Genomic DNA, 18,464 nt, shown 5'->3' on the forward strand with positions numbered 1-18,464 from the left:
TTCCTTGCAGTCTTTTCTGCTCATTCATATATGTGAGTCATTTCTGAAATCAATTTACACTGACAATTCTTGACGGTTCGCCTTACATTCCTGGGTTGTCCTAACCTGTGTCTAGCTTATCATTACATTTTCTATTATCCAGATACTGGAAGGAAAAATCCCTAAACTATTTCCCTCATCTGTGACACCCTGAGATAACGTGAGAGGATGAGACACACAATGATAGGCTTTCGTTGCCAATATAAAGCCTCTTTAGCTCACCATGTAAATTCCAGAAAAGGAACAACTACTGAACTTGTGTATGGACTTAAAATCGAACAATTGCAAAAAGAAAAATCATCCCTCTGTGAGGAGAAAAATCCTAATGGAAAACCACAGAAGACCATTGAGATTGGGAAGGCATAAGAGGAAGTTTGATTATTTGAGAGAGAAAACACAACATTTCCGAATGAATTTCCATTGTCGGAAGGAAATGCCATATTTTTGATGGTGAACACGTGAGGTGATTTGCTTCTCCGTCCCAAGAGATATTCTCCCGCTGGTACGACATACCAACGATCTGATAGATTGAGGCAATAAGAGAAAAGTATGGTAAGGATATTTTCAATTATTTCAAGACATACCCAGGAATTTTTCTCATTTTTCTCACATCCTCTCCCCCCTTCACATACCCTTCTCCCATTTGAGCACCATTGCAATCGATCGTTTCGATGCTCGCCATATTTCCCATAGAATTTAATTATTTACTGCTGACACGTAGCATTACTTCTCATGTCCGTAAGGAGATTCCTCATGGCTTTTTCCAGGAGCGGAAATCAATGAATTTTTCATAAAATGCCCTTTTCCCGCATTCACACAAGAGCCATGAATATTCAAATTCATTTAATCAGGCATTTTAGCTCACAAGCAATTTTCAAATACCACACAAAATGTGTATCGTTCGCAATTACCTTCTTTCCACTCTGTAATTGTATTTCCCCAAAATCCAACTCCATCCCCATATCTTCATCAATTTTTCATTACCCCCGTGTTTCCCGGGAAAAACGACTTGAATCTCTATCATTGTTCACCAGCCATTACAATTCACATGAACACAGCACCGCGGGCAGGATTTCTAAGAAACATTTTCAAGAGACGATCTCAAACAATCGAACGATGGATAAAGAATATTTGCATTTGGAGTTTGTTTTGTAAATCAATAATAATGTTGAACAACATAAATTGTCGCTGGAGGATAAAGCTTTCCTAGTGGCGCGCTCCAATGGAATTTAGATCAAGATGACTATTTGTTAAATTTGATAAGCTTCTCCTTTTGTTTATCGAGCCCACTCGGAGGTTTCTGGGAAATTGAAAATTTAACATAAACTTTATGATTTCCCGGAAGCTGGAGCGGCGCTTTGTGTGCCCGTCTTCTTTCACTATAGCAAACAATAACTTTTCCAAATTTATCACTTAATTTTAATCTGAACTTTATCATTTTCCCAGTGAGTGAAATTGAAATTTTATTGTTCACCATCCGCAGGGTCGAGCATGACTTTCAGCGTGGTCGAGCGAAGGCGAGCGCCTTAATCACATTTGTGTTGTGGGGCCAAATGAAACAAGAGACTTCATACACAAGAGTTGCCTCTGGAGCCCCCCCAAAATGCATATAGTAAACAAGTTACAATGCCCACCCACCCCGATCCTAATATGAGAGGCTTTTGCCATATAATATCTCATGGCGCTGTGATACTTGATCTCAATTTAGTGGAGTTGTGGTCCATTCGCTTAATGGGAAGTATGAGGGAGGCTTTCTCCCCGCACGAGAGCACAGAAGGGGTCGTTGTGAAAGGTGCGAGGGTCGGCAGAGGCACCCGAGAGAATTGTGGCAATGCAGACAATCCTCTCATTTGCATTTTGTATTTGCTGTAGGATGATTCTTGTCTACGTGCAAATATTTCTAAAGGGTGGGAATTTTGATTTATTCCACAAAACCACCATCGAGGGTGACTTTTTCAATTGGCACCCACCACAACCCAATCCATCAGACGTTCCAACCAATAAGCAGAGCCCTCGCTGGCAAAACAAACATCACTAACAACATTCTGCCAGTTGAGAAGCAGGAAATTTGCAAAACAGAGAAGTTATGATAAAATCACGAGAACAAAGGCCTTGGAAAAGTGTTGGATTGCTTATCATTCAGCTCACTGTTGTTATTGTCTAACGGAGGAAATTTCTGGCCATTGTGATTCTCATTTTAAGGCAAATCCGTAAATTCCCGGAAATGTCACACATTTCCAAGCGCAGATACAACAATGTTAATCAAAACAAAGATACTTGATTTTTCTCCTGGGAATCTCTAATTAAAACCTGAACCGCAGGAATGGCTTCACCCCATTTTTATTTTACAATGTGTACTAACGAGAATATTGACCAAAAAGTCATTTGCACAGGATGGCAACTATCCTTTAATAAACAATCAATTAATTAGTTCGATATCTGCAAACTTTGGCTTCTGACGACATTGTAAGCTCCACCACTCAACTGATGGCGTATTTGTGCATTTTCTCTGACACCCGGATGGCGCAGAGATCATCAAAAGGGGTGACGAGATGAGGGTAGAATCGCATTTTCGTTTGGGGACTGCGATAAGAGTTCATGAGCGGAAAGGTTTGGGGGCGGAGGAGGTGTTCTAAAATTGACTAAAGGATACAAATCCGCACAGAAGCATGGGAGTATGCTTAATCAATCTATCGATATCCCATTAACAAGCTCCCCGCTCAGCTCCACCCCCGGAGATTCCCCTAGACACAGCAAAAAAGATAACAGAGCGAGACTATTTTCATTAGAGGGTCTCGCTCTGTGCCAATGCGAGCAACAAGGAAGGGAGGCAAAATTATACTGAGAACACATCTTAAGCACCACATGAGCTTTCACTGGTCTCCACTATTTATGCCTGAGCGGAGACAGTGTGTGGGATGGAAAGTGCTCTGGGGAAGGAGTGTATGGATGAATATGTGAAAGTCAAGATGGGTTTCCATGCGAAACTGCTGACTACAGTAATGAGGTTTCGAAATTGTTGAAATGTTCCTTTCGCCTCCCCCAAAGTAAGTCAACATCTTATCCACTCTCACCGATTTCGACGTGTTTGTGTGTGTGTGTGTGTGTGTGCGAGAGTGAAAGCACAAAAGACAATCCAAAGAGGATTTCCTATGAAATTTTTAGGCGCATCCCATTGATTAAATTACAAGTCAACGATTGATGTTTCCTCGTCGCTTGTTATTGCCATGCGAGAGGCGAAATTCGCATGCTTCGCAGATAAAACTTTCAGTTTGCCGATATAGTATGAACAAAGGAAAGAGAATATTCAGAGACTCGTCGAAATAATCCGATATTTATCAATTTCTCAGACTATTTTTTACATTCACCCACTTTTGCCGTACAAATTGGATGCTTTTTGTGCTTCCTTCATCCCCATATCGCCCCCCTTCCGCGCACCCAGAGCCGCTGGACACGAGTTGAAAGCACTGCCAGCGATATCCAATTACTCTTGACAATTTGTTTGTTTGCTCAGCACACAAATATACAAGCTCTTCCACTCCCTTTTCATATTCGCCCATTTTATTTTCATTGCCGGATTTTTATTCATGTCCCTATTCACGTTGATTTATTTACAAATATTTTCACTATCTCGCTCAACGTTGCGTTTAAAAGAGAGAAAAAAAATCCACGCCTAGCACGAAATGCAGGGAATTTGAAAGTCGCGCCACTTTTTCCCATGCACTTTTGTGGTAAAATCACGAAGAGTGTGTCATAGAATTAATATTTAATCCAATCGCAAATGGCGTTGATAAACCCACGCTTTGCTTAGCTGATGAGACAGTGTGATTTTCTCAAGTCAACTCTAAATGTCATTTCAAAGACATTTCCAAGTCTGACCCACACTCTGCAAACAGCGTTTCCGAGCCTAAACAAATGGCAAACAAAGACTGACTAATTGAAAAATGAAAAATTAAGCGCTGAATGTGATTCAATGGAAAAAACAGAACAAAAAAAGCAAATACGAATTGATCATTAATTATCTAGAAATTTCACTCTGAATAATCAAAATCAAAAATTTCGCTCAAAATTAATTTTTTTTAATTTGCTAGAAAAAATTATTTATAATTATCGAATTATTAATTTCAGAATTAATCAATTTGAAGTGCTTGAGGTTCCCATGTTATTCCATATTCACAATTATTTGATAAACTGCACACATTATCGAACCACAGTGAACGTCAATTAATTAAATTGTGATTTAGCAATTTGAATTATTGGAAAATGCTTGATTTCTTTATGGTATTTAAAAATGATGATTTCATTATTTGAAAAATAAAATTGCGAACAAGTGAAATTAAATGACAATACAATAAAAAGTCATACATAATTTAGAGAAGAAAATTATTGGAAACGACGCGAAATTGTATAAATCATTAAAATCACCCCCACGAGCGCTGGAAAGGGTTCGTGTGATATTTATCAACCGTGTAGATTCTGCCTTCGCATGATATGTGGAGAAAGAGTCGCAATAATTCTAAGTTATTATTGTTCGCAGAGAAGAGAATGCCAATTAATTATTTTAATTGCAAACACATAAACACAAATTGACTCTCTGTTTTATTTATGTTTCCTCCGGGGTTGTTTTTAATTGATTCATCATCTACAAAGATACGATCGCGCGTGTTCAGCGCGATATTCCACGCTCTACCCATTCTGAGGGTCTCCTTTTTTTTGCTGTCGAACAATATATAGCGAAAGGGTTGAAATGGATGTTTATACTTGACTCTGTGCCGAATTTCTGTTACTTATTCATTTATCCACAATTAATTGTATACAATTAATGAAAAATATCGTTGTTATGATGCATACTTAATGAACACTTTTGCAAATTAATTATTCCCTAGTGTCTCCCACTTTGCTATGTTTTCCTCCCCCACCCATCGCGATTGTTTTCCATGGGAATGACAATGAGTGGGTTTCGTCGCGAAAGGGATGGCGCAACACTTGGGGTGCTTGACAAATTAATTTTTGATGCCACAATTCTTCCTTACAGCTCTTTGAAAACCCATTTGCAGAATTTACACCATTCGGGAAGTTTGCGCCAGTGTTACTCTCTATGTAAATTTATATCCACCGCGCTTTTCAATTTTTCACATTCACTGTGAAAATAATATGAATACACTTTCATCACTACACAGAGAGAGACGATATTACAGCATCATAAATATGTGAGAGCACATTTCATAAATTTTCCCAGTTGGAGGGAAAACTGCGGAGTAATCTGGCAGTGTGTCCATGAAAATCTCATTTATGCAATTTTATATATTACGCAATTATCATGCGCGGCATTACATTTTACACTCTGTGGGATGATGGATGACCCAAATCAGTCTCTGACAATGAGATTCAATTCGCAAAAATGCCGCCAAAAATGGGTGAAAAGCACGAGAATGGCTCTCGTGCACCCAAAAATCACTCCTAAAATTAATGCCTTGCTCACCACAAAGAGGTGTTGTTGCTGTTGTCATATCAATTTCCGTCAATTTATTGCACCCAAAGCATTAGTCTTTCCATTTGTTGCCATAAAATATTCATTTGAAGATTAGTGAATCGATATTTTTCTCATTTTCTCCAGTTATTATTGTTTCACTTCAGCGGCTCATTTTGCCACATGTCCGATCGGGAATTGAGGAAATTCTCACTCGAATTGCCCTTTGCTATGATTGATTTGACATTTCAAATCCGTCTGTTGAGAGCTTTGCTCTGGCTGCCAATGTGAGGGAATTTCCTTGAAAATACTTCCTTCGGGACTGACTGAGGATTAACCATATATTTCGTTATGTATTTTGCAGAAATTTACACATATGGAAATCGAGGCTAAGAAGGCAGAATATTTGTCGTGCACAGAAAGTATGTCTCAATGGTAGGGATTTATTTAAAAAGTGTGCAGATGCAGAATGCAATTCCTGCAAGTGAATTTCGTCTAATGCTGAATTGAATTGCAAAAGCTCCCATTGATGCTTGCTATCTTAGGAGTGCTTCGTGCGATCTCTCCATTCAGCATGCTTGACAAGAAAGAATGCGGATGGCGTATTAAAAATTGTGTCAGCAGCTGAGCATGAAAGGAGAGTCTCGAAGGCAGGGAGGAAATTCACAAGAGTGAATCATTTTAGCAATATTGCCTCAAAGAGTATGATATTGTTCTTGGCTTTTAGTTCAACAATTTCCCTGGGGGCCGTTAGACATTTTCCGGGTTCGGTGTGGGAGAAGTTTGGAATTGTGTGGACAAACTCTGCCTCTCGCACGAGTCGCCCTTCACAGGCGATTTCCATGCCTTGAAGAAAACATGAGTTCAGGCAAAAGTGACCCAATCAAAATTCAATTATCTTCTGCCTCTCCTTTTTCCACCATTTCCCCCTGAGACCCTCCAATTGCCGCCATATCTTTTCAATTTACCTGCGCACCCAGCGAAAGATCACGTCTGAAGTGGTGATTCAATTGAAATCAGTCTCCAAATAAATATTCAGCTCTCGGTGAAATATTAATAAAGTCTCGGTGCAGTTGTCGCTTCTAATGAATATTTATCGTATTTTTGCAACCCCCGATTTTTCACATTCACCCCCAATTTAATATGCAATGATAAATTGGTAATTTAACATGATTAACATGCATTATGTTGTACAGTTTATTTCATGACATATTGTAACAATATAATAAATTCCCCATTGATCTTGCTGATGATAATTATGAGGCGATTTCAATATCCTGCAAATATTTATTCTTCCAGATGACCAGCTAGTTAAATTAATTACCAATTTATCATCTGATTTAACTCGTTATTTATTCATTTTTTATTTAATTGCTCTTCTCACAGTTTCAGCCACTTTTACAATTGAATTAAGCCAGTTTATTGCTATAGATTTTGCGCTTGTCATTGAATGAGTTTTTGCCACATTATTTTACCTCTGACATTGAGTCTTGCATTCTGCTTGGTGTCAGCCACAAATCAACACTTCAGCACCTAAGACGAATGTCTCATTCTAAGGTGTTTCAACACTCTGGACGCAAATTGTCTCTAGTTCGCCGCATCACCACCTCTAACTCGAGATCGTTGTGCTTCATCTCGTCTTGTGGGTTAAGTGAAATCCCACTGGATCACGAAGGAGAGAATCTTCCTTGCTTCCCTTGAGAATGCCAAAAGGATAAATGAAATGTTCACCTTGGAATGATGACAGAAAAGGTCTAAAATATTTCAGCATAATGAACCAGACCATGCCTAACACTGGTGATAGTGATCGAAAAGCTCTTGCCGCTCAAATATTTATAGAATTACCTAGGAAAAATACTCTAAAATATGTTGTGTCACGAGCTTATGGTGACGTTGAGTGCTAGTCGAAATATCTGGCTCAAAATTAAAACGCAGATAGGATCTAAAAACAAAGCTTTTGCATGTGCATCAATCTTAATGGAGAGAAGAGCTAATTCTGCACATTTTCCCAGCACAGAGTGACTCCGGGGAAATTCCAGTGGAAATATTTCACAGAGAGGTATGCAGCAGTACATTTTTTTTCCCACCCTGACATTCGCTGTATTTTTTGCCTTTGTATAGAGAAGCAAGACAGAAAAAAATATTTTCTACATTTGTTTTCGCGGTAAATTGTTCAGGAGTATCGTGAAAAAGTAGTATATTTTGTATTTGTTGGCATTGGGCATAAATACTTTATTCCATTTTCGTCGGCACACTATTCAACCGATGGCAGGCATTATATAGCTTGTGTTTGCATACAAAGAGATATTTTCGCTGCACGATGCATTTTGTTTGCTTTATTTATTCAAACGTATCAGCGTGACAACAGCTTCCGCATCTACTCATCATCCATCCACTGGACACAGGAATTCGCTGGAGCCAAAATGCAATGATTGCGCTGACATGGCGAGCGAGTGCTGAGCATTCATGTATTTATTTGTAAACTAATTTTTTCACCCACCGCCAGAGAGCTCAAAAGAAGCCCAAACGGAACTGCAGGAAAAAAAACGTACGAGGAAATAGACCATGAGTGCGCGCGGAGTTGAATTCATCTCTTCAATGACACGAAAATTTTTCAATTTCCGCCATATCGAAATGAGAAATCGAGGCGAGATTCCGAATACGCGATATTTCATTTAATCAGCCACACGACGCATGAAGAATTCTTTTCAATTTCAGCGGGGAATTTCATAAAATCTCTTTCCACATGACATGCTCTTCATACCTGGTTCGCAAGTCAAGTTATCTAATACATCGTGTTGAAGCACTTCCTAGAGCTTTCAAAGATCCAAAACAAACATCTTCTCTTCTTGCCAGTGAAAGATTTAATACAATTATCGGGAAATTGCTGTGAAAACAGTGCAAATTTGCGAATGAACTTTATTTTTGTGACTATAACATAACAATTTTGGTGCGACTGAAACAGTTTGAAAAATGCGAAAGCCCAATTGAAGATTATGTAGAATTGGCCGGAAATTTTTGGACAGTCCATTTCCGGGGCGGGACGTTTCACCAATAAGCCATAGTATTAATGCAGGGAACGATGGAGAGTAAAAATTTCCCATATCCGGCTCCAACGGGGTCGTAATGAATTGGCACAGCCCTATTCATCGTCTTCGGTGCCGGGCTTTGTGCGGGGCGTGAGATGGGCGAAAGGGGAGCATAACAACCGGAAATCTTTTGCATAGTAAATGCTATCTCAATGGCTCTATGCGATATTTCTATATGGTGCTGTGAATGTTTTTTGCATGTTGTGTGGCCGCTCTATATTCCGCAAAACGCCGACATTGGGCATTAAGTTGGGGGGCACAAGGGGGAGATAATGTTGTCAGAAGTGGTGTACAACTCAGCAGAAATGTTAATTGTTTCAATATTCGCTTTCCTGCTTCGTCTCTCTATATTTCCTACTACACTCCGATTTCTGAGAAGTGGCAGGGGACTTTTCATGCGAATTGTGGAAATGGTGTACAGCTTTTGGGCATATCAACTACCCCTTGGTGGGAAATGGTGTATGATTTACGTGCTAAGAGAATTTCACATTACCGAGAGCTCCTCAACAATAATTCCCTCACTCTCGCGTGGCGGCCAAAGGTGGGCTTTTCACCCCAACTGACCCACGCTGGCGGCAGATATTGGATGGATATGGGCGAATATTTTCCATTACAGCGTGTGTGTGTATGGTGAGCTAAAAAGGCATAGAGGACAATGGGCGACGACATTGCCGGCAGCAGCAATAATCTCAGAACAAACTATTTCGGTTGGGGTTGGGCAAAAGTGGTATTCGACCTGGGGGCGAGCACAATATGCACGTTGATTGTCAATAAATGACATCGTGACTAGCATTCGAGAGACTCCAGCGGCTGAAAGCCACATGGATCTCTTGCTGAGATGCTTTCATTGCGCTGTAATTAAGCAACTCCCATTGTCTCACCCCGCCGCCGCCAAAGACTTTAGCCATCAACAATCACCTCATGAGCCATTCACCATGGGAAATATCTGCGCTGCTCGAAATTTGCTCTGTGCCAATTGCTGGCTACGAACGGCCACGCTCAGGTTGCCCTCGATGCACGTCACGGGGCGCCGCAGCTTGGGATGCACCTTCCGCCTGGGCAGCTCGATGTGCACCACCTTCTCCACCTTCATGCTCCGCGGCCGTCGCTCCAGGAGGTGGGCGTCGCCGCAGCGTGTCGACTTCATCGTCACCGCCACGAGGTATTCCCGCAATTGGTGTCTCAGAGCGCGATTGCTCTGCTGGAGCGTGACTCTCTCCTCCTGCAGATAAGCACAGTCCAGGCGGGCGCGATTGAAGCGGATCCAGAAGTTCTCCATCCTCGAGAACAGCTTGAAAGTTGCCTGCAACAAGTCATTGAGTCCCATTCACAACGTGCCATGACGCCAACTAACACTGCTGACGATTCTCAGCATTCATTCGACAATGTGGCAATCGCACTCCGTGCCATTATCGCCCGGAACACCCTTGACTTTATGATATGTTCAACTACGTCATTTGTGCGCTACACTCTTAAATGCTCAACAATTCGAGCCATTCGAATGGTTGAAAAGAAAAATAACGAGATATATGTTGCATTTTCAACGCGATAAATTATTTATGCACATTTCATTCAAGCTGCAAATGCGACTGAAGTGTATATATTGATTTTCACGAGTAAAGAATGAATGAATGAATTATACTTACATTTTTAAAATCGTCCTCGGGAGCTTCCTTGCTTTCTGGCCACTTCTTCACCGGTTCATTGTTGAACGGAACTACTTTTTCCCTTTCCGTTTCCAATTTGCTGCAAATCCCCACAAGCTGAAGCAGGACATTGCCCTTCTTCACGCTGCCCTCCAGCTTCCTGATGGCACTTGAGCTGCTGACCACGAGCCGGCGGATTCTCTCCTTGTCCTCCTTGGCGCCCATCACGAGAGCTCCCTTGGAGTTCTCATAGCGCTGCTGCAACTTGCCTCTGAACCTCTCCAGCTGCGACACCGTGAAGTCCCTCTCCTCGCGAGCGGCCGCGAGCTGGAAGCGCAGCTCAGCGATGATCTCGGTGTTCCTCGCCACCTCAAAGTAGTGCGCCTGGATGAGCTTTGTGTCCTCCTCGTCGCGCCGCTTCAGGTCGAGATACTCATCGTGGAAGTCTTGAGTGTAGGAGAGATAATTGTTGAGCACTTGCTGGAAGTCTGACCAGAGTGTCTCCATTGCCTGCTCGCAGTCCTTTGTCACCTCCTCGAGGCGGATTGTCATGGTGTTCCTGAGATCGTCGGTGCGCTTTGTGTGCTCCTCTGCGGCGCTCTGCTCGTCCGCGCCAATCTCTGTCTCGAGGGCGAAGCAGATGCACTCGAGGTCCTCCTGGGCAGCATCCTTGCGCACGCGGTAGCGTGTCATTTGCCCATGGAAGCGGCCTAGCATCGATTGCTTCTCCGTCACGTACCACTCGTGCCAGAACTTGAGACGCTCCGAGTGCAGCGCTGTGGAAAATGGTTAAATCGATTATGTGCACTCGAAACCACACTGGCTGCAATCTCACTGATTATCCTCTCGATGTTCTCCACGTGAGCATGCAACATGGTCGCGTACAGCTCCTCAGACTCGTCCAAATCGCACAAGAGGCGTCTAATGACTTGATTCTTGTGCTCAATTGAATCCCCACAGAAGACCTCTACACACTTTATCTCCTCCTTCAGCTCCTCGCACTTGAGCTGACGCAGGATGCTGCGCCACTCCTGGTTGATCTTCGCCATATTCAGCCTCGTGAAGGCGTCCTCGCGCTTTAGCTTATTCTGCCGAAGCCATCAAAAAGCCCGTGTATGAAAATCCCACAGAGAAAGAGTGTCAAGACATCATTTTCATACCTTCATGTACAGCGCTATGAGGGTCTCCTTGCGTCGCCTAGCCTCCTCCTCCATGTCCGCCCTGTGCTGGAGGTAGCGAGCGCGCTCCTCCTCCGACATTCGCGCCAATTTGTTGCCTCCCTTCTTCTTCTTCCCCATCTCTGCACAATCGCCCCAATCCAATTAACTGCTCAATAATCCAACAACTTAATCCACTTTCCACTGCACTTCCTCCGGACAGAACTCACACCTTCGACCTGGCGCTTTGGCAAAAATAAACACTCCCTTGTTTCCAGGGTGAGAATCGTGGCAACCAAACACTGGCATTTGTACGAGTTCAGCTAAATTGATTAAACATCGTGCGGTATCCATCATTGTGTTTTCTCCGTGTTAAATTGACAGTGCAAGAATGTCTGCTTCTGTGCACCTCGACGACGACCAGATTCAGAAGTTCATCTCAGACGTGATTACAGAGACAATAGCGAGGGAACAGTCGCAAGAAGGTAGAAAAACAAAGAAATGTATTCATCCGGAGAACTTCCTTGCTAATTTCCGCCCTTCTTCAGGTTGGACTGATCGACATGAGCGTCTGGAGTTCGAGATTGTCTCCTCGAGAGTCATCAGAGTCCTTGACATTCTCATCGAGCGCACTGAGATGCTCCTCTGTCTTCCTGCCATGATGGAGCACAGTGTCATCCTCGAGGAGCATTTTTCTGCTGAGCAAATCGACCACCTGAAGATGGCAATTTTGACTCCAAATCATGCCCACGTCTCTGAACTTGTCAATACCATCTCACGCTCGAGTGTGATGGAGAAGATTCCCCAGTTCAGAGACACCGTCTCAGTGGAGGGCAACAATATCCTGCAGAATCTGCGGGAGTTGAGGAAAATCGCTGACTGGCGGATGAAAATGACTTCGGCGCGTGAGATAATCAAGGAGCGAATGCTGCACCAGATGTACAAGGATAATGCCAAGTTCACGATGAAAGTGGCCGACTTGAAGCGCAAATATGAGACGGAGCGCAAGAAAACCGACGCGGTTCTCGCCATAAAGCTTCACACGATTGACAAGTGTCGACGGGAGATTGAGGAGAAGAAGCGCGAGAATCAGGAATATATCAATCATCAAATGTCAGTTTCACTTCGCAGACCTTAAATCACCTCCAAAGCCTCGCGAGGGCGCGACCCCGCTATAATATTGCTTCACATCAGTGTCAATTGAAGCACGTGGAAAGCAATGTTTCACCCTATTCATCTGGATTTATTTTCTATTATACAAGAGTATTTATCAAAAAGTTACGATTGTTGAGGGGTGAAATCTGATAGAGACTTTGAGAATCAAATTTCAATCCACGCCCACTTAGAAGCCCGGCCCTTTATCTTACACTAAACCTGCAATCTGCAAAGAGAACTTGAACCTGGACAGAAAAGCTTCTTCAGAAAGATTTCTGTCTTGTTTTTTTTTGTACATAATATCACCTTGAAACGTTATTTACCACAAGAGCACTTCCGTCTCCTCCTAATCTACTCTTTTCTCCCCATCGCACAGATTCCAATCGGAGAGAAATATGATGAACATCAGTGAGATGAGTAGAAAGAATCAGCAGGAGCTGCGAAGCAAGGTGGAGCAATCGAGGACATTCTATGAGGATCTCCTGCAGAGAAATCTCCGTGAAGAGGAGCGCCTGCGAGAGCGAAAGTATGACCCTCTCGTGTTATTCACTCTCAATTGATTACAGGCTAATTCCTGTTCAATCCACAGGCAAGCGGTTCAGGATCAATTGCTGGCATGGATCGGCAAGTACGATGCGGACATTGGCGACAGGAGTAAGGAGCTTATGCAGCTCGAGGAGGTGATTTGCGGGGAGCGCGGACGGCTGGATTTGCTGAAGAGGCGCTTCATGGCGCAGGAGGTGGAGTACATCCGGCTGATGGCGCAAAAGGAGGCCGAAGAGAAGAGGATTCAGGAGGAGAAGCTGCTGCTCTTCATGATGAATCACGCCGCCGTGACGATTCAGCGCTGGTGGCGGCGTGTGTTGGCGCGTAAAAAATCGAAAAAGGGACGCAAAGGCAAGGGCAAGAAGAAGGGCAAGAAGTAGTGGTATTTCAGGACTTTCATCCCTGTTCACAAAACTATTCAGCAAAAAAAATTCCTGTAACTCACCGTGTGAATTTGTCGCAGTGATGTGGATGTCTGGCATTCTTCAAAATCAATCTCAGAGGTGGATTCTGAGTGGGGATGTTTTTTGGGGTGGAGAATGAGAGTTAATTAAAGCTGCAAAAATCCCCCTCAGTGTCAATCAACATCACGGGAAAGTTTGGTCATTTTGCCACGGGTGGTTTTCGACAGGAATCAGCCAAAGGGAAGATTTTAATTGCCGGCTAATCACTGTTTAGCACTTTTAATCATCCTCCCAACCGCACAATCATCGTGTCAGTCACAGAGCGCTCAATAAAGTGAAAATCGCAAATTCCCCACACAGTGAAGAATGGTTGAATCGCCCTTGAGAGACTCTGTAAATTCATCTTGAATTTCTCCTCCTGACATGTACAGACAAATGAAAATGAGGGAAATCAAGTGAAAATCACAACAAGGCCCGCAAATTCCAATTCTCCTTATGGTCCTTATATTCCTCCTCGTCAGCGAGGAGGAATTCATGTGCAAGAAGCGCTGCGGCTTCTTATTTGAACTTGTGTAATTTATGACTCAAAGTCAGGATATTGAATCCTCGTTTGAGTCCCCCCTTTGTCCTCCCACGCCGCCGAGCACGTCCTTGGCGTTTATTCTCGAGAGGGTCTTTTGTTGTTGCAGGAGTGGAAGTAATTACACACGGTTTTGTGGTTTGTTCACTTCGCGGTGACTCCTGAGGAATGAGGCCAAAATGCCCCGAGAGACTCTGTGGCTCTGGAGTGGGTTCTCGAAGGCTTGTGCACCCGCCGAAAAAGCTCTCTCGATGCTTTCTTCACCGGTAAAATTTATCGTTTCTCGAAAAATTATTAAACCCACCGATAGATTTCACATCAATGGCGCTCGCCACCCTTCGTTTCTTTCTCCACACCACAATTATAATTAATGTGTTCCCGAAGCGTGGCTTTTCATCGAAGTCAGTCCACTCTTCGCGCGGAAATTCTGTGCCATTGTGCAACTTTATCGGTGTGACTCTCGACACCACGAGGAAAGCCATCCTTTTCAAACTCTCCTCCCGCCTGGGCGCTGGTGGGAAGGACATTCTTTGCGCGGGGGATTGAAATTAATTCGAAAATTGTGAATAGATATCAAAATGCCAACCCCAAAATTGCAATCAACGACAAGGAATTGCTTTATGCAGGGAGACCAAGTATTTCTGCACATAAATTCTGGCCTAGTTTCCTGCCACGTCGCGGCGTGGCAAAGAAATTCCAAATTTAACTCAATTACGAGCCGCCGTCAAAGAAAACGCGTTCAGAGATGCGAATCGCTGTAAATTACATCAAACAGTGCGATGAATGAAATAGCGTGGCAAGTGCATTCAGTTGAAGCTCTCCTGCAGCGAAAGTTCGTATAATTAATCAGTGTGATGCACGGTGATTAAATTTCACAGGAACCACATCATCATCCAGTTATGTGAGTAAACTTTCCTTACTTGGATTTTTAATGGCTTAATAGAGAATTTACGCAAGTTAGTTAAAATATTGACTAAGAGATAGGAAATTGCGGTTTTATTGAATACTAATGATGATTCGGGTTCAAACTCTGCTAAGATTGCAAGTCTTTCTTTGAAATCTTCTGCATTACTATTATTCGGCCGAATCTGTCGAATAATTCTCTCATGAAGTTGTTGCCGGAGCCTTCACTGGCATCGTGTGTAAAGGGGGTGGCCTTGGTGTAGAAAAATTGACATAGCTGAACTTTGGCGAGAATTTAAATTCTCGAAATGCTTCTCAGCTCGCTCGCCATTAATATTCCTGCCAGAAAATGCAATAAGAAGAGAGATCGTGAACTCTGCCTACGTCTTGGCAAAGAGTTGGAAAAACATTGGGCTGGCGCGCGCGAGCTTTTCATCGCTGACGGTGGCAAGTAATGAAAGTTTCCGCGCTCTGCTCGCTGCCATGTATGTTACAATAAAAATGTCACGAATGAGACATTCCTGTGATTAATGGTGATTCCTCAACAAATAATCCCCCAAGCGACGGACTCATTTGCGTGTGCAGAGCGCACCACAATAATTCAGGCGAGATGCAGCTTTAGGTGGGATTTGCATCATGTATGCCAGCGCAGAAATTTCCACATCGCGCGCGCCATTCAGGCCGAAGGAATTGCACTGGGTGAATGCACATTATTTCGAAAATGGTGAGGCAAACGAGAAGAAATGGCCTCAATTCACACGGGCGATGCCAAGGAGCGCCCCTAAACAATCGTCCACACCCCATCGCTCTCCGGCGGTGCAAACAACTCTGTGTTTATTTGACTGTGAAATAAATTGTCCTCAATTTTTCCGGAGCTCGTGGAGAATGCCACGCGGTGGCCGGAGAGGGAAATAACTTCATTTCTTGGATGTCACTCGTGTGCCAGAGAAATGAACATTTTCACCCCCTCCGGGACCGCGTGTATCGAGATTCCCGAGCCTCGGAGGGAGGCGCACAATTTCTCGAGCATCAGCGAAAGAAAGATTACGGTAAATTGCTATTTAACCAAAACAACCCGCTTTCCACCCACTGCCATGCTGTTCCACATCACTTGAGGCGCGCACACACATCTCAGGATGAGGGATTGCGTGGCACAGGAATTGCGGAGTGGGATTCTCCCTCTGTGCACTCGATATGGAAAGTCAATAAATTGGGTATGAAAAACAGAAAAATGCCTGTGACAAGATGCCTCAACCCTTTTATCGTATAATTTTGTATTCCCTCTGACTCTCTCATGTCTCCACCTCCATGATTCCCATGTATGACATCAGCCAATATTTGACTTTTAGAGGGATGCTGGGAAGGGGCGGATATAAATTCAAAGCGCGTATTCTACTCAACTCCCAGATACATTTTCACATTTCCAACAATTTCTATCCACCCATCGATGTGGCTCCATTGAGAATTGTGCCAAAACACCCAAGGGATGACGATGGCGGTTTGTGTAAAATTATTCTCCTCAATGAAACCCCCAAATCTCAGAGCCCCGCAATTCTGCAGCGCTTCCCCGCCATTTGGGATGACAAGCAGCTATTGTGATTGGCACAGACTGACAAAGAGGCGCAAAATGATCGCAGAGATCAACCAAAGATCATATGTTAAACGGTAATCAAATGGAATGCATTTCTACCAAAAAATAAATAGAGACACAAATAATGAACTGCACACAATCATCCATTAACCAAATGAAAATCTTCCTGAAAGATCAACAAAACAACTATTTTCACCACATTCAAAATACATCACTTAAAGTCGTCGCATTTGCCTTCACAAACATTCAGACTGTAAGTCATATTCTTTTCTAGTCAAACACAAACAATGCAAGAACGAATGCTTGAAGAGCAACATTATAATTCTGTGTGCCTAAAATTGACAACCTCACAATAATTTACTTAAGCTCATTGTTGGTTCGAAAATATTTACTCACGAGCATGACAAGGAGAGAAACACTTGTCAGCCTTCCGCAGTGACTCAAAAGGAAGCCAAGAGCAGGTGAATTTTCATCTGACAAACATCAAGTATTTTGTTGGCGCCATTTAAGATCCTCGGTGATACTCTTGATATGAAACGTGCAGTGAAATTGAATAACATTACACATTCGTTGCCTCACTTGAGAATTAAGTATATGAATACATGAAAAATCTTCACATGCTTTTCATATATAATTTCCGACTCCAATTCAAGCACTATTTTTGACACCTAAAAAGCTTCCAATTTGGCAGAGATCAGCAGTGGAAATCCGTTGAAAAAGGAGACAAAAATAGTTTCACCGAAAATATTTATGGAAAGTTCACGCGAAAAGGGGGAAAAAGCTCAAAAAGTTTACACGATTTTTTCCCCATTGAATTCCTTTTGTGCTCCTTGGGAACATGACTGGAAAAGTAATTTCTGATGTACTGAATAAATACACACGAAAAGGGAGCGCGAGAAGGACACACAAAAAGGTTTAGTCATCAAGCACCAAAGCTTGGGAGAAATACTTTGGAACAATGAAACAATAAAAGGGAAATTTTTATTTAGACTATACACAGCCAAGTACAAAAAGTCTTCCCAACTTTTGGCGCTTTTCATCCCATTGGCAAAATGGCTGCAAAAGATGGAAAATATGATGGGAGTCTCAGAGAGAAAAATGCTGTTGGAAACAAAGAGGAATTTCTTCCGACCCCCCGAAAAATTCATGGGCGAGGCCAGATGAGAAGGAAAAGAGCTTTGCAATGAAATTTCCTTACATTAACTTGCCATGGAAATACTTTTGGATATATGCAGAGGTCGTTTTTCCCTTCACTTTTCCACCCACTCAAGCGGCATCATTGCTCTGGCATGCATATAGAGTGGCACACAGAGAAATTGTCATAATGAAATATGAAAATTTCCATAAGTAAAATCTTGTAGTGTATGCCCAAGGAGAATGGAGAAAGCACGGTGTTGGTGGGAAAAGTTTGAAAGCATCTACAAAATGCTGCGTGTTGACTTCTTGAAAGTTTTCCCACGTGGAAGAAGAAAAAAAAAGTCCCCTGCCTTGCTGCACAAGGGAAATGCCAAGTGAACAACAAAATGCTGAAACTATGGCACAAGAACTCGCAAAGTGCTCAATTGGCTGAATTAATGGGTGAATTCCCCTTTCCTAATCCATTCACCGTGCGATATTGGATGTGAAATAAAGTGCAATAGCAAATTAATCGGAACTTCTGGAGGCAACTTGGAATGTTTAAGTGCCGGAAATTAGAAATTTCACTCATGAGAAAACCATAATGAGATGGAAAATGACATTCAAGCACTTCCTTTTCACCGCTCTCCATAGGAAACTTGCGATAAATTGATTTTAGGTAAATGACTGAATCCAATCAATGATTAATTTTTAATAAGCAAGCACTCAAAGAGCTCACGATCAATTACACACTGCTTCACTTTTCAG

The 18,464-nt window shown here is 42.7% G+C and overlaps 2 protein-coding genes across 2 annotated transcripts; one reads left to right on the forward strand and one right to left on the reverse strand.

Moving 5' to 3' along the window:
* Window positions 1-9,517: 9,517 nt before the first annotated feature.
* LOC132263827 (dynein regulatory complex subunit 2) lies at window positions 9,518-11,542 on the reverse strand. The gene is made up of 4 exons (XM_059763820.1): window positions 11,405-11,542; window positions 11,080-11,332; window positions 10,245-11,020; window positions 9,518-9,901 (listed from the first exon to the last, which is right to left on the reverse strand). The coding sequence occupies exons 1-4, from the start codon at window positions 11,540-11,542 to the stop codon at window positions 9,518-9,520; spliced, it is 1,551 nt and encodes a 516-aa protein (XP_059619803.1).
* Window positions 11,543-11,792: 250 nt separating this feature from the next.
* Window positions 11,793-13,839, forward strand: LOC132263829 (uncharacterized). Its single transcript, XM_059763821.1, has 4 exons — window positions 11,793-11,886; window positions 11,950-12,514; window positions 12,933-13,082; window positions 13,146-13,839. The coding sequence occupies exons 1-4, from the start codon at window positions 11,793-11,795 to the stop codon at window positions 13,480-13,482; spliced, it is 1,146 nt and encodes a 381-aa protein (XP_059619804.1). The 3' UTR covers window positions 13,483-13,839.
* Window positions 13,840-18,464: the final 4,625 nt, after the last annotated feature.

This window comes from Phlebotomus argentipes, unplaced genomic scaffold (assembly GCF_947086385.1).
Source record: "Phlebotomus argentipes unplaced genomic scaffold, Phlebotomus argentipes genome assembly contig_39, whole genome shotgun sequence".
Classification (NCBI taxonomy): Eukaryota; Metazoa; Arthropoda; class Insecta; order Diptera; family Psychodidae; genus Phlebotomus; species Phlebotomus argentipes.

Coding starts and splice junctions, on each gene's coding strand:
- LOC132263829 (XM_059763821.1), top strand. CDS start 11,793: ATGTCTGCTTCTGTGCACCTCGACGACGACCAGATTCAGAAGTTCATC. Junction 12,515..12,932: donor GAATATATCAATCATCAAAT/GTCAGTTTCACT, acceptor CCCATCGCACAG/ATTCCAATCGGAGAGAAATA. Junction 13,083..13,145: donor GAGCGCCTGCGAGAGCGAAA/GTATGACCCTCT, acceptor TTCAATCCACAG/GCAAGCGGTTCAGGATCAAT.
- LOC132263827 (XM_059763820.1), bottom strand. CDS start 11,542: ATGGGGAAGAAGAAGAAGGGAGGCAACAAATTGGCGCGAATGTCGGAG. Junction 11,333..11,404: donor TCATAGCGCTGTACATGAAG/GTATGAAAATGA, acceptor TGGCTTCGGCAG/AATAAGCTAAAGCGCGAGGA. Junction 9,902..10,244: donor CCGAGGACGATTTTAAAAAT/GTAAGTATAATT, acceptor GACTTGTTGCAG/GCAACTTTCAAGCTGTTCTC.